The sequence below is a fragment of the Aotus nancymaae genome, unplaced genomic scaffold, assembly GCF_030222135.1.
Source record: "Aotus nancymaae isolate 86718 unplaced genomic scaffold, 86718_ANA_hifiasm-v0.15.2.pri h1tg000011l, whole genome shotgun sequence".
NCBI lineage: Eukaryota > Metazoa > Chordata > Mammalia > Primates > Aotidae > Aotus > Aotus nancymaae.
In genome coordinates, this window is record NW_026988422.1 from 10482720 (window position 1) to 10498841 (window position 16122).

General features: G+C 41.3%; 1 protein-coding gene across 3 annotated transcripts in view; it reads right to left on the reverse strand.

The window, feature by feature from the left end:
- The window catches only part of GUCA1C (guanylate cyclase activator 1C), a 43354-nt gene extending 28884 nt beyond the window's left edge, over positions 1-14470 (reverse strand). For 2 of the 3 annotated variants that reach the window (XM_064374440.1, XM_012460932.2), the window contains exon 1: positions 14150-14458. In XM_064374440.1, coding sequence (XP_064230510.1) covers positions 14150-14353 — 204 coding nt within the window. In that variant the 5' untranslated portion in view covers positions 14354-14458. Of the gene's footprint in view, positions 1-14149 lie in introns of all 3 variants that reach the window. The other variant, XM_012460931.2, reaches the window with a different exon arrangement.
- Between the last annotated feature and the right edge of the window lie 1652 nt (positions 14471-16122).

A 16122-nucleotide genomic window follows, 5' to 3' on the forward strand; every position in this document is an offset into this window, starting at 1 on the left:
TACCATTTGAGTCAGCAATCCCATTACTGGGTATATACCCAAAGGATTGTAAATCATTCTGCTATAAAGACACACACACATACACGTATGTTTATTGCAGCACTATTCACAATAGCAAAGACTTGGAACCAGCCCAAATGCCCATCAATGAAAGACTGGATAAAGAATATGTGGTACATATATACCAGGGAATACTATACAGCCATAAAAAGGATGAGCTCATGTCCTTTGCAGGGACATAGAGGAAGCTGAAAACCATCATTCTCAGCAAAGTAACACAGGAACAGAAAACCAAACACCGCATGTTCTCACTCATATGTGGGAGTTGAACATTGAGAACACATGGACACAGGGAGGGAAACATCACATACTGGGGCCTGTCAGGAGGTGGGGGACTAGGGGAGGGACAGTAGGGAGTGGGGGGATTGGGGAGGGATAGCATTAGGAGAAATACCTAATGTAGATGACAGGTTAATAGTGCACGTGCAGCAAACCACCATGACACATGTATACCTATGTAACGAACCTGCACGTTCTGCACATGTATACCAGAACTAAAACATAATTTTAAGAAAAATTAAAAAAGCAATAGATGCTGACAAGGCTGCAGAGAAAAAGGAACATTTATATACTGTTGGTGGGAACGTAAATTAGTTCAGCCACTGTGGAAAGCAGTTTGGAGATTTCTCAACGAACTTAAAACAGAGCTACCATTTGACCCAGCAATCCCATTACTGGGTATATATCCAAAGTAAAACAAATCATTCTACCACAAGACATAAGCACTTGTAAGTTCACCACAACACTACTCACAACAGCAAAGACAAGGAATCAACCTAGGTGCCCATCAGCGAGGGTTGGATAGAAAAATGTGGTATATGTATACCACGGAATACTATGCAGCCATAAAACAGAACAAAATCATGTCTTTCGCAGCAACATGGATGAAGCTAGAGGCCGTTATGCTAAGGAAATTAATGCAGATACAGAAAACAAATATCACATGGTCTCACTTATGTTCTCACGCTTAAGTAGGAGCTAAAAATTGGGTATGCATGGACATAAACACGGCAACAGTAGAAACCGGGGACTGCTAGTGGGGGAAGGAGAGGAAGGGGGCGGAGGTAAAAAACCACCTACTGGGAACTATATTCACTATCTGGATAATGGGGTCAGTAGTAACCCAAACCTCAGCATCATCCAGAATACCAGATAATGAACCTGTACCCTTGAATCTAAAATAAAAATTGAAAAAAAACTCATAAATATAAGCACATTTTTTATATTTAGAAAGAAAGCATAAAAATAATGTATGCACAAATATATGGTTAATTTTTTTCCTTTGTACCATTAAATAGATGAAACTTTAAAAGTCAAAATAAGGAAATAATCAAAATAAGGCAAACAAAAGCCTGTAGTGCTTCTGTCCAACCGAAAACCAGAAATGGACTATATGGCCTTCAGGCAATGTTCATGGCCTCCCAGCAATTACAGGTGTTTTCAGGATATGATCAATACGTAGGCAGGTAAAAAGTTAAATAAGGCTTATTTGAGGTGGAGTGTGGTGGTTTATGCTTGTAATCCCAACACTTTGGGCAACTAAGCCAGGTGAATCGCTTGAGCCTAGGAATTTAAAACCAGACTAGGCAACATAGTGAAGCCTCATCTCTACAAAAAAAAAAAACAACAAACAAATGAACAAACAAAAAACAACTAAGCCAGACATGGTGTTGTGCACCTGTAGTCCCAACTATTCTGGAGGTGGAAGTGAGAGGATCACCTGAGCCTGGGAGTTGGAGGTTGAGATGAGCTGTGATCGCAACACTGCACTCTAGCCTGGGTGAGAATGAGACCTGTCTAAAAAAAAAAAAAAAAAAAAAAAAGGCTTATGTACATGTAAAAATATAATATTATTTATTGCTAAGTATAAAAGCTACCATTAATTTTTCAAAAAGAAAAGGGCTGGACACAGTGGCTCACGCCTGTAATCCCAGCACTTTGGGAGGTTGAGGCAGGCGGACCACGAGGTCAGGAGGTCAAGGTCATCCTGGCCAACATGGTGAAACCCCGTCAATACTAAAAATACAAAAAAATAGCCAGGCGTGATGGCGCATGCCTGTAATCCCAGCTACTGGGGAGGCTGAGGCAAGAGAATCACTTAAACTGGGAGGTGGAGTTGCAGTGAGCTGAGACAGTGGCATCTCACTCCAGCCTGGGCGACAGAGGGAGACTCGGGAGGGGAGGGGAGGGGAGGGGAGGGGAGGGGAGGGGAGCCTATGTCCTGGACACTGTGTTAGACACTTTCAATGTTATTATTTCTAACAGCAATTTTGCAGGTCACCTTATTATTCTTATTTTACAGAGAATAAAACTGCTTTTCAGAGAACTTAAATAAATGAATTAAAGTAACAAAAACGAGGTCGGGTGAATGCAGGATTTAAACCCAGTCAGCCATAGTCTAAGGCCCTGATGTTTTGTACCACTCACCGTTACCCTCAGAACTCATTACAATTGGATTCTCTTTCTAGGAGAGGCATCACAGACTTTAGTAGATGAGACGCATTCAGTGTAGTGTGCTCTTCTGGATTCCTGTGTGTGAGCTCTTTGGTAGTAGAGAGGATTGTATAAAGTAAGGAAATTCAGAGGTGCCTAGAGATGAAGATGCTGCACCTTGGACCGTATGCTCTCTTCATACGTGCTCAAGCGAAGTCTGGCCTGGGTACAATCATCTGCTCAGCCTCATGGAGACTTTGAGCCCAGACAGCTCTTGGGGCCACCACTTCCAGGGCCCTTTCACACCTAGCCTTCAGTGTCATCTGGCTCATCCTCTTTATCTCCTCTTCTGTTTACTGGTGTATTTCATGAACATTTCTTCTGTCCATTTTGGAACCCTCAGCCCTCTGCCCCCACCACCCATAAGTTTAACCTCCAGCACCCCACAGACAATAGTCTCCCTCAGCCTCCAGTGTCCCCAGGAAATGTTCCCAGCTGCCCTTTCCAAAGCCTGATGTGTTGATCCTTGTTCACCTCAACTGATTTGTTAATCTTCACCCACACTCTTGACTAGGAATCCACAGCTGGCTTTTGCTGTGCAGTCTGACTTTGCTTTGACTCAGCATCTCCCCCAGTCACCTGCCATCCAGGGGACCTCATGCCTGCATTACAGGCCTGACTAATTCCTCCATTCTCCCCATCCTGTGCAATCCCTGGGTAAATCTCACCGCAGATTCCCTCTGATACGCCCAAATGGTCCCACCATTGCTTCCTCTCTGTTTGCTTGAGTAACTCCAGAAACAGATACTAAAATGTTATCTTACTATTTCAGAGACATCTGCTTTGGGGTTTTGTCCCAATAATAGAGCTATGAGTTTATAAATTGGGTAATGTCATTGAGGGAACTTAGCTTCATTTCATTACTTCAAATCATAGAATTTTAGTTCTAGAAACAGTCTTTCATTTTTAGATGGCAAACAGACGGAACTAGTAACAATAGCAATCATAATTAAACCTCTCATGATGATAATTATACTTACTGGTGTTGATGTAATACTTGCTATACCTATAAGACCAGGCATTGTGCTTTGCACACTTGAGGGTTACAGTGTTAACCAAGGGTCCTAACAAGGCCCTACAGAATGTTGACCAAGGACCATAGCATCTGGAGTCCTAGTAAGAATAAGACCACAGAAAGAGAAATTGTTATCATGGCAACTAGAGAGAAACTCCATTTGTCCTACGTACCCTCTAATTTAGGAAAACAATCCAGCTCCAACTAAAATTCACCGAACTATAGACTCAGATCAAAATGGATTCCCCACACAGCATTAACTTTCAGTTACTTTTCAGAGTATCACTGTCTGTGAAACATTCATGAATTTTCACAGCCCTGTAACCTGAAGACATTTGCATGCTTTCTTTAACATATGACACTTTTCAGTGACATTTTACCAGCTGTGATGAGTTGGTAACACATGAATTGAAATGTCTGTCTGAAAATGGTTACTCAGATGGTCAGAAGAAATGAAACCCAGACGGCTAGCATAAGCAGATGACACAATTGATCAATAACTGTCAGTGGTGTTTAATTTACATTTTAGGGTCTTTAAAAATAGGCAATATAAGGTCCAGTCATGTTAAATATATATTAATATCTTTTGTAAATTTTAAAAATCCGTAAGGGAAATGTTATGTACAGGATTTATGACCTAGCCCATTTCACCCACAGATACTAATATTAACAGCAAGCCCAGTCTCTATGAAACATGGAATTGCTGGAACATCCTGATGAGAGGCTGCCTCTGTGAGATCAGAAATACACTGCTGGCTTGGTACTTGGTTCTATAATGTGATCTTTATGCAGCTCTGGATCAGACACTGTTGCTCTTGACTTCATCGTGACTGTAATAATTTGAGGGTTCTAAAACAAAGGACTTCTCATAATCTTTACCAAATGAGCTCCTGATTATTGATAGGTTTTCTGGATATCAGAAATCCCTAACCCTCTGCCCCTAGAATGCAGCCAGCTTAGCAGGTCTACTGTGAATCAGAAGTCATCTCATGTGGATTTGGGGAAGGCAAGACAATTGTCCAGGTTTGACCACTTCTGGATACTGTAGCTAATTACTGCAGATCTAGGACCACAGTCACAGCAGCCTTTTGCAAGGAGCTTCCTCGGGTAGGCAGTATGGGCCTCCTCTTACAAGCATCTGTCTTCGGTGTGTCAGCGGGTAAAGCTGATGTCTTTAACAGGTAAAAGTCTGTGAAAAGCTTAGCCAAAATGTTGTAATTGATAGTATATATGAAAATTCTGTGTAATTATGAAGTGCCAAATGAATATGAGGTACTCTATTATCACCAACAAATGCTTCCTGAGAGCTTCCATTCTAGAAGCTCTGAACTCTTGGTCTTAATCCTTAAGAGATTGCAACTTAATGATTTACAACGTAATATAAGGTCATTTGTTTCCAGTAAATGTGTCTTATGAATATCAACAGTTAATTGTGGTCACTTTGTAGGCCAGAAAACCCAGTACAGTGTGATAGGTTGCAGGGTAGCCAGGGGTTAATGAACAGCAGCGATTATGACACAAGTTAAAAAGGCATGTTGCCTGCTCCAATTTTTATGGGCTCTTACACAAAGAAGCGAAGGAGCAGATAACCAAAGGTCACTTCTGAATTTCAAGTAGAGCTGGGGCTCCCACGCATGAGTCCTGGGTTATAGTAAGATGACAGTCAAAACACTAAGATGATTCTCATCTAATGAATTTCATTCCATGATTGGCAGGCATTGCAAGGGGCAAATGTTGCCCAAAACAGCACGAATAAATGTTCAAAGCATTAAGAAAAATTAAGAAATGGCAGGAACGCAACTCCTGCACCTGTAGAAACACTTTTCATTTGGAAATACAAGCTTGATAAGAAGTACTATTAATCTGCACTGTTATCACACCTGTGGGGGCTGAGGTCAGAGTTATCTGCATTTTACAGATAAACATTCTGTTCATTTGTGGACCGGATTGCACATTTTTTCAAAGTTCTTTCACCTGGATTATTTCATATGAGCTCAATGATAATGCAGGCAGCATAGGTGTTGTCCCAGTTTTGGAAATGAATGATTTGAGACACAGAGAGGTTAATGGTCTTGTCCAAGATTACATACCCCAAGTAAGGGTCAGAATGGGAACAGGAGTCCAGGCATTCTCATTCTTCCCAAGGTGCTGCCTCCACCATCCTGTTGTTGGGCTGTGATTCATATTATAAAGAGATTCCCTAAGGGGCTCATTACACACACGCGCGTGCGCGCGCGCACACACACACAGAGCAAGGACTTCTGCTACATTAAAGCTAAGATGTGGTTTATGAACACATTTGTAGGTAATCTATCATCACATCCACTGTAATAATCATTATTCAATTCCCACTGCCCGCTACTTTTCATTCCTTTTCCTGTCCAGGTCAACCCCTGCCCATTTCTAATAATTCACTCATCATCCCCTCAGTCCTGAAGCCCAGGGTTTGTCTGAAGCTGCTAACTGAAAATAACAACCTGAGGATTTTCTGGGTGCTTTGTTTTATCCTGGAATTTACATGAACCCAGTGCTGACAACTGTTCTTCTAGCTTAAACTGGCACTCCATTTGTGGTTTGAGTTCTAAACCCATACACTTAGAGAAACCATTTTACCTCCCTCTGTAAGATTTCTGGAGTCCCAAAAAAGGCAAAGACTTTTGAGAAGTCTTTTAGATCCCTGTTACCCTCCTCCATTCCATTCCCCCTGCCACCAAGAAGCAGGCTTCTATTAGTCCAGTTTTGCCCTTTGGAAATTGGGTCATTCCCACGATCCTGCGTCTGACAAGTCAGTATTCTTAGAGGAGTTTTGGCCTAGTTTAAGGGTTGATAATGACACTGTATTTGGATAAAACCCAGATGCCTAGGTGTAGCCCTGAGGGCTGTTTATTTACCTTCACACCTGTTACAGCAACAAGAACCCGGACCAGAAGCTAGAGGCATCGTAAAGGCTGACTTCCTGCTCTGAGACTCTCCAGGCATCTCGGTGTTCTGAGTTCCTCACTTCTCAGCTAGGATGTAGGTGTAGTGCTGACTACTGTCGGGTTACCCATATGGAGCAAAAGATCTAGTTGAGACACCTCGTGTCTCAGGCCAGTTATGCTCCAGCCATAACCCTCTGCCTCAGCTAAGCCCCACCCACCCTTCTCTCTCTTCCTTCCTACTCTAATTAGAGCTGTTTTCTTCACTGCAATTCTCAACTCCTTTGCTGAAGGTGGAATAGCACACCAATTCAAGGCTGCAGCCAGCATTCCAATCCTCATGTGTAGTTTCTGGCAAGTTACTTAACTTCTCTGTGCCTCAAGTTCCTCATGTGTAAATGGGGATGAGAAAAATAGTATCCACTCTATAATATTGTTGTAAGGATTCTATGAGATAATAAACATAAAATGCATAAAAGAGTGACTGGCACGGAAATGTTGAGTGTTAGCCTTTATTAGTAATAATCAAAGTTCTTCACTTCTTTCGAGATCCCCAAATGACTCAACTTCTCCAGAAAGCCTTTCCTAACTAAGTCCATCGCCCAACCCCTGCTGCATCTTCTGATCCCAGTAAACGAGCCTTGGATCACCCAGTCAGTCCTGCTTATACTACCTTGTTTTATTCTTTAATTACATAATCTTGACATAATTATTCCTCAACTAGGTTATAAATTCTTTGAAGGAACAGAAAAATCATGTTTTCTACCTATTCACACACCCCTATCCCTGCACAACCCTAATACTTTTTTTTTTTTTTTTGAGACGGAGTTTCGCTCTTGTTACCCAGGCTGGGGTGCAATGGCGCGATCTCAGCTCACCGCAACCTCCGCCTACTGGGTTCAGACAATTCTCCTGCCTCAGCCTCCTGAGTAGATGGGATTACAGGCGCGTGCCACCATGCCCAGCTAATTTTTTGTATTTTTAGTAGAGACGGGTTTCACCATGTTGACCAGGATGGTCTCGATCTCTTGACTTCATGATCCACCCGCCTCGGCCTCCCAAAGTGTTGGGATTACAGGCGTCAGCCACCGCGCCCGGCCAATACTTGAATGTAATTTTTCCATTCTTATTTTCCCTGCTGGGATGGGATTGAAGAATTCCCCTAGGGGACCCTTGACCACTACCAGGTTTAAAAGCAGCCCTTAACACCATGAAGCCATTCAGAACCTTGAAACCAGAGAGTTAGTACAATGTTTTCCCCTCGCTCAAGCTTTGATTCTTTATTTACTTCTTTTTATTTTTTGAGGATGTGCCTATCTTCCCCACTAGATTATAAAGTCAATTTAGGACAGAGGCCAGTTCTTATCCACCTTTGTGGCATCCCTCACTCCTCCATGCCTCCAGATGCTCAGTAAATATTTGCAAGTGCAGTGAGATAATAATACAGAATGTTAAGGATGTGAGTTTGCTCCCGTTAATCCCTGCTGTCATCCAGCTCTCCCTACATTCATAAAGACATTCATTGCCTAAGAGATAAGTCACTGCAGCAGAAAAGCAGGAATCAAGAATTCATTCTTAGCTCTCAAGTTTCTGTGATTGAAGCTATTTAGGATTCAGAGCATAAAATTCATGCCATAAACAAAAGATTTAGAGAAATGTATAATTAGAGACAGTTTTTCTAGTTTCTCCACTCTACTCCTGAACAACATAAAGATTTCATAGGCTGGGAAGGTGTGGAATAAGGGAAGGAAGAGAGAATTGCCAGATATTGACGGGGAGGGGCACGCCGATTTAGGAGGGCCAAGAATGGATGGATGACAGGTGACAGAAACACCACGTTTGGCAGATGTAAGAGCAGAAGCACCTGTGATTCACTCCCTGGGTACAGATATACCAAGTAACCCCTGCACCTCGCATAGACTGGGAGAAAATACTATAGGTGTATTTGGCCAGATAAGCCTGAGCCAGACTAAGAGGCCTTGGAGTATAAAGTAGCTAAGAGAGAATCTGGCTTAGGAGGCTTAGCTGTGCAGAAACAATAGCCGTCTGCATGAATCTGGAGATAAGGAGGGGGACTATCTCCACAAATACTGGTGTAGACAGATTCTCCCCCGACACCTTGAGGTTTGGATACACACTTGGGATTTACAAGCAATCCTGGAGAGTGGAGGAAGAGCCCTCCTTGGTAAAGGAGGACTCAAAATATAAATCTAGTAAAAAACTAAAGTAACATTTATTGAATGCCTATGTAAGCTAAAATTCTTACCAGATAGGCAAATAAGAAATACATTTTAGTCTTTTATCCCTCGCCCCCTCCTAATCTCCCCACCCAGTCCCCGAAGTCCACTGTATTATTCTTATGCCTTTGCGTCCTCATAGCTTGGCTCCCACATATCTGTGAGAACATACAATGTTTGATTTTCCATTCCTGAGTTATTTCACTTAGAATAATAGTCTCCAATCTCAACCAGATCACTCCACCTGTACCCCAATAACTTACGGACAAATTTTTTTTTAATAAATATGATAAACCGAATTTAAAATAAGCATATAAAGACTGTGGACAAAATAAGGAATCCAAATAAAAAATAAATGTATAAAGAAAATAAATAGATTTTCAACTTCTTCTTGAGATCATTACTCCAATTAGGCACAAAGTCATGATTTGGAAGATATGGTGGCCTCCCTTCGGGGGATATCTGGGGGAAAAAAGGAGGGAAAGAGAGGAACAGAAAGGAAAGAAGTGCATATGTAAAGTGAGGCTACTGAAGTTGTTTCCTGCAGGATAAACACACCTGGTAGGAATAATTTCAGAGAAACCTGAGGATGACCCTGTCTGGCGGATGTACCTCAATGTGTTCTGAGATAGGGAATCCAGGAGTAGCCAACTAGATTTGTTTCTTGTCTATGAAGAACATCTGAGCCCCCATCCTGTCCTGTGGAACACGGGTCGCAGCGGATTGAGGCCCTGAGTTTTAGGTTAAATGAAGGTTGCCAGGTGGAGGTCATTAAGGGGAGGGTCTTAACTGAAACACAATAGCAACTGCATACTGTTGGTAAGCGACTGCAGTTTTCCTGCCCAGCCTGCTACCACTGGGCCATGCGGTCATGTTGTCCAGACCCTGCCACCAGACTCTCTCTCTCTTGTATATAAGCCCCTAGTGAAACCCCATGTCTCATTTGCTGGCTCTGGGCATCTTGTTTGGCCTCTTAAACCTGGTGCCTTCCTTATGAAGGTTGATAGGGGTTCATCTCCCTATTATTTTATCACTCAGTAAACATTTGTTCGCTATCTCCTATATGCCATTATGCTATAATAGGTGCCCGTTCTGGAGAAATGTGGGATTTGAAGGAGCCAATGATCCTCTTATTTTTCCTATTTCTGTACTGTTGTTTCACAAGGATGAACTCACCACTTGCACTTAAAAAGAGAAAGGAGACCGAGAGAGGACTGAACTGAAGATGAGAAAGAAGGGAGCACACCTGAAGTGCAGAGCGCGGGATGTGTGGCAGGGCTAGGTGCTCCTTCATCCTCAGCCTCCTCATGGACGTCAGCAAAGCAGAAGGAAGTTCCACTCCGTGTACTCCCTAGGAGCAGAGCCGGAGTGCAGGTGCATTCCCAGAACAGCAAGCAATTTCCCAAGAGCTGGGTGTTTTACATCAATCTCCAGGTGAAGCCTGTGGATGCTTAGGTGAGAACAGTGCAGCCCCTGCCCACTTTCACTGCCTTTAAGGAACCAATGGCCAGCGACAACAATCTACAGTTTCTGTTATAACTGTGTGGCCTACACCTGGCCCTCAAAAGCTCACCAGGCTGTCACCAGGCTGTCACCAGGTTTTGCCTTGGCAGTGGTATTAGCTGTGGCCGGTCTTTGGAGCCCGCCTAACTTCAAGTCCCATCACCTCACCTGGTTTAGGTTTAACACTGACCACAAGAGCCACATACTTTGATTTTGTACTCATCATGGAGACTTTACGTTTTGACAAGTTTCCTCATTACCAAGTTTGCGCCAGTCTAGGACATCGGCTTTCAAGTCAGTAGAATTTCCATAATGGAATGGATGATTCCCAGTTGTAGAAACTAAGGAACTTGTGTTGCCAAGGCTTTCCCAGAGACAGACCTTAATTTTGAGAGGAGCAGTTTCCATCACTGACCTCACCTACAAAGATTTGCTGTCTTCTGTGTTATCTTTAAATTTTTAAAGTTTTTATAAGTTTTTAAGCATGTACATAGAACATACACATATTTAAAATTAAATACAACTAAAAGGCTTATAATTAAAAACATTGAACTAGTGGGGATTTCCCTAGTCTTTACTTAAATTTGTAATTAAGATGCTTATTCTTTTATCTTGATGTATTAATTTTAGACATTGGCTTCCTGTTATATTAAAAGAGAAGTATCTAATTTTATGACCCTTATATAACCCAATGCAATGGTGTGCTGGAGTGTATTTCATCTGCCAGTGTGAGCTGATTGTTAAATTCAGAAATTGTATAAGCCAAGTATTAAATAGTCGTTAGCTTGAAAAATGGCCACAGTGCGAGTATTTACGCCACAGAAATCAGCAAATGTCACCAGAGTTACCTGCCCTTGAACCCTCTGAGCTAATGAAGCATTCACCAACACAATATTGTTCTCCCACCAGATTCCCTTAATTATACTTAATCTAAAAGTCAGAGTTTCATTTTAATGATTGTGGTAATTTGTTTTTTGAAACAGGGTCTCACTCTATCACCCAGGCTAGAGTACAGTGGTGCAATCACTGCTCACTGCAGCCTCAGCCCCTCCGGACTCAAGCAATCCTCCCACCTCAGCCTCCTGAGTATCTGGGACTATATGTGTAAGCCACTGTGCCCAGCTAATTTTTTTTTTTAGGTATATTTTTTAGAGACAAGGTTTTACTATGTTGCCCATGCTGGCCTCGAACTCCTGCACTCAAACCATCTGCTTGCCTTCTTGACTTTTCAAGAGTGTTACGATTACAGGTGTGAGCCACCATGCCCAGCCTATGGAACATTTTGCTCTCTGCATAGCCATGGCATACTAAAAGTATTGACTTCCTTGTTTCACGTAGAGTTAGCAATTGCCTCATTGTAATCAGCCTGACACTGCCTGAACCTAGCAGACAATTCAGTAAAGTGAGACAACCAACAATTATGTGCCTATGAAGTATTCTTGCCAAACAAATAAATCAGAATCTATTTGTTTCTATAGCTAAATACCAATTTATAGGTAATACAAAGAATCAAAAGCAAGTTAGATGACAAGGAGAACAATCAGGTAAATTTAGAATGTGGGATATTCTATAGAACCAATGCCTCTCTTTCCCTAACAAATGATTGGCATGGAAGGGGAAAGAGATGATTAGAGAGCTATTACAGAGAAAAAAAAAAAATGAAGACTTGAGAGTTAGAACCACAGTTGGAACATGAGGACCTTGTTTGGATCCTAGCTCAAACCAAGGATGTAGAAAAAAATGTATGCTTGAAACAATGAGGAAAATTTGTCCTTAGACTGGGTATTAGATGATATTAGCCATTATTAGTTAATAATAGTGTATATTTCAAAATCACTAAGGGAGTATGTTTTAAATGTTCTCACCACAAAGAAATGATAAGTATGTGAGTTGATGGATATTTTAATTAGCTTGACTTAATCATTTCACAATGTATTAACTACTAACAGCCTGCTATTGCTTGGAAGCCTTACCAATAACAGAAAGTTAATTAACACACAGTTTTTACATTATGTGTACTGTATAATGTATTCTTACAATAAAGTAAGCTAGAGAAAATAAAATGTTATGAAGAAAATAATAAAAAAGAAAATATATTTACTATTCTTTTTTTTTTTTTTTTTTTTTTTTAAGGAGATGGAGTGTCTCTCTGTTGCCTAGGCTGGAGTGCAGTGGCACAATATCAGCTCACTGCAACCTCCGCCTCCCTGGTTCAAGCGATTCTCCTGCCTTAGCCTCCTGAGTAGCTGGGATTACAGGCATGCACTACCACGCCAAGCTAATTTTTGTATTTTTAGTAGAGACAGGGTTTCACCATGTTGGTCAGGCTGGTCTTGAACTCCTGACCTCATGAACCTCCTGCCTCAGCCTCCCAAAGTGTTAGAATTACAGGCATGAGCCACCGTGCCTGGCCATATTTACTATTCTTTAAGTAGAAGTGGATCATCACAAAGGTCTTCATCTTCGTCATCCTCACGTTTGAGTAGGCTGAGGAGGAGGAAGAGGAGGGATTGGTCATCCTGTCTGAAGGATGGCAGAGAAGGAAGAAAATCTGTAAGAGAACTCTCACAGTTCAAACCTGTGTTGTTCAAGGACCAACTGTATATCATACCATAGCATTGTACCCCATAAATATATACCATTATTCCTGCTGCGGACACTGAGAGGGCTCTCACAATCAAGGGCACACACCCCTGTGTGGACAGTGGCCCTGCTTCCTTGACGGGGGCTTCATCTGACAGCAGATCCTTGCTTCCACCCACTCCTTTCTGCACGTTCCCATTCTTGCACGTGAACCGCTGACATGTACAATGTGTTCATAAACACTGGGCTAGCAACCAAACTGCTGGCATGGGATATGACAACACCTTTAGAGAATAACTGTAAAACTCGCTGATAGCTCATTTTCTAACCTCTCATGAGTATTCACAGCCGAAGAAACTGCTGTCTAGAGCAACCGACTTTTATCCTGATACTGGGCTCCTTATAGCAGCCATACAAAGAATGAAGCACAGAGAATGACAGAAAGGAAGAAAGAAGTGAGATGGAGAGCTGAGAGACACATCTGCAGGCAGAGGCAAATAAAGACAACATGGCAACACTCCTATAGTATCTGGAACACATTTCAGGATTAATAACAAAAGCAGAATCTGCCACATTTTCCCACCGATTTGTCAGCCCCTTGAAGATCGCCTTCTGCTTGCACTGACACCAAGTAAAATTTACGAGAACATTGTCACGTTAAACAGGCAGTGCTTATATCTTCTTTTCTCTTCTCTTTACATTTTTTCAAGAAATGAAATTAAATGCACTACAGCCCCTCAGGAATGAGTAAATTCAAGAAAATAGTTGAGTAACAATCTTTAGAAACAAAAATTTGTCTGAATTTCAGTTTTCATTTTCTCCAAACTAAATTGGTCAAATATGGGGAAAAGAAAGTAATATGAAGCAGTTTAACTTTTGATTTCAGTTCAGACAACATGTTGGCTAATTTGTATTGATTTTATCTGCCAACCTAGATGCAATCACATTTTTAAAAGCAGAGTCCTGTAATTTGCCTTTCTATAAAATGTCACCAATGCATTAAATACTTCGAAAACAGTCTTTGTAAATCAATCTGTACTTATTAGATTTATTTAAATGATAGCATTAGAATTCCATGCCGAGATTTAATTTGGTTTTAAAATAACTCCCTACATGCAGAACACTTCCTAGGGTGGGAGAGGCTAGTTCCCAATTATTTTCATGCCGTCAGTACTAAATGTGTTTAATGACTCACTTACCTACAAGCTGTGCGTTGTCTGAAGACCTCTCTGTTCAGTGGGATGCACACATTTTACTTAAGGCTATTTTATAGGGAAAAGAAAAGGAAGGAGTGCAGAACCATAGGATTTTCAAATGAAATGAAAAGTAAAAGGTCTTACCTTATTCGTGTCAAAGGTGTTATAAACTTGATCAATATGTTTATTGGCCTTCTGATTCAGACCTTGCAGACCCAAAAGCGTCTTAAACTCATGTAGTGTTTGCAGGCCAGATGGATATTCTGTCATAAATGTTCTGTACCACACATGGGTCTCCTGTGTAGGAACTGCTATCTGATCACCAGCTATAGATTGACCATTCCCCATCTTGACTCACAGTCTACAGTTTTTCCTCAGGTTGTTTTCATGTAAGTTTCCTCTGGATTTAGTCCCTCACTCTTCACTAAAACTGAAGTCTAACATATGCTCTCAGAAAGCTACTCTAAACCTCTTACAGCAGCAGGCTAAATAAGAACAGAAAGCCAGTGAGATTAACTCATCTGCACAGTTTTAAAACCAAGGTCAGTTGGCACTAACTAATGGTATTGTTCTTACCAACATGCAGAGACATAGCTTTTTTGTGAAGGGAAGAGGCAATATTTTAGAGAGGGTAATCCTTGTTATATTGTTAGCCATAAATTTTGCCTACATTATTGAGGGGTACAGTGGATCTAATGGCAGGAACTTTGAGTTGCAATCGGGAAGCCTAGATTCTATGCTTTGTTCTACCACTTATTAACTACATTGAAACATTACTTGTTTTCAAGTCTGTTTCCCCAACTGTAAAATAATAATAAAAGGTATTGTGAAGATAAATTTAGATAACATTTTTACGTGAAAAAGTTATACATTCTGAGTATTGTTAAAAATAAGTCTATGTGTAAGAGAGAAAAATCAAATAATTAGTAGTAAGAAAAACTGTAAATGTCGTAGTCAGTAAAGCGCCATCTGAAGATAAAGGAACATATTGGGCTGTGTTTCTGGCATTGTTCTTCCTTTTTCTCCCCCACCCTCTGTTCTTACCTTTTTTTTGGTCTCTCAAGTATCTAGACATGCCCTGGGCCTGCCAGCTTTATCTCACTCCAGTTTTCTAATCTGGCTAATCTTGTCCTAACCACGCTCCATTTGCCAATGAACTTAAGAAGAGGGTCAATGTACCTAAGAACCGTAGCCAAGGTCCAGTAGTGGAAATGAATGCTTTGTGCGGTCCTCAACCCATTTTGCTACCAACCACACTTAGAACCAGAAAACCTCAGGCAGAAATTACATAATTCTGTTACTCCTAAATTATAGTTCTCCTTTTCTAACCCCACTTTTACTTCTATTTCCATTTTGGCCCAGCTCATACATCTGGTCTCTGTCTTTGCCCCTATTCTTTAATCCTGACTGATTACCTGTTTATTAAAAAATCCTTGATTCCTCAGAAGGAGCCGCTGGGGCCTAAAGGAACTGCCTTGACAGGAAGTGGTGGTGGTCATGGTGAATATGGTAAATTTTGTTTCACACATATCAATATAGACTCTCGATGGGACAATTTGTTATCATAATTAGATTTAAATAATAGGGCCAGGCACAGTGGCTCATGCTTGTAATCCCAGCACTTTGGGAGGCCAAGGTGGGTGGATCACATGAGGTCAGGAGTTCAAGACCAGCTTGGGCAACATGGCGAAATTCCATTTCTACTAAAAATACAAAAATTAGCTGGGTGTGGTGGTGCACATCTGTAATCCCAGCAACTCAGAAGACTGAGGCAGGAGAATCGTTTGAACCGTGGAGGTGGAGGTTGCAAGTGAGCTCAGATTGTGCCACTGCATTCCAGCCTGGGCGACAGAGTGAGATTCCATCTAAAAAAAAAGGTGAAAATAAGGTCATAGAAATGTGAAACTTATCCATTTGAAAGAATTACTTGAAACCATTAGACTGAAATATATTCTTTTTTGGAGAGTAAAAAGGACAAAGGGGAGACAGTGAGGACTCAGCCTCAGGATTATTCAGCTAGGAATATGAGAAATATCCTGCTAGAATTTTCAAAAAGCATTCTTTGGGGAAGTCTCCTTTAAGACTCTTTCTAAATGTCTGCCATAGGATGCTCAGAT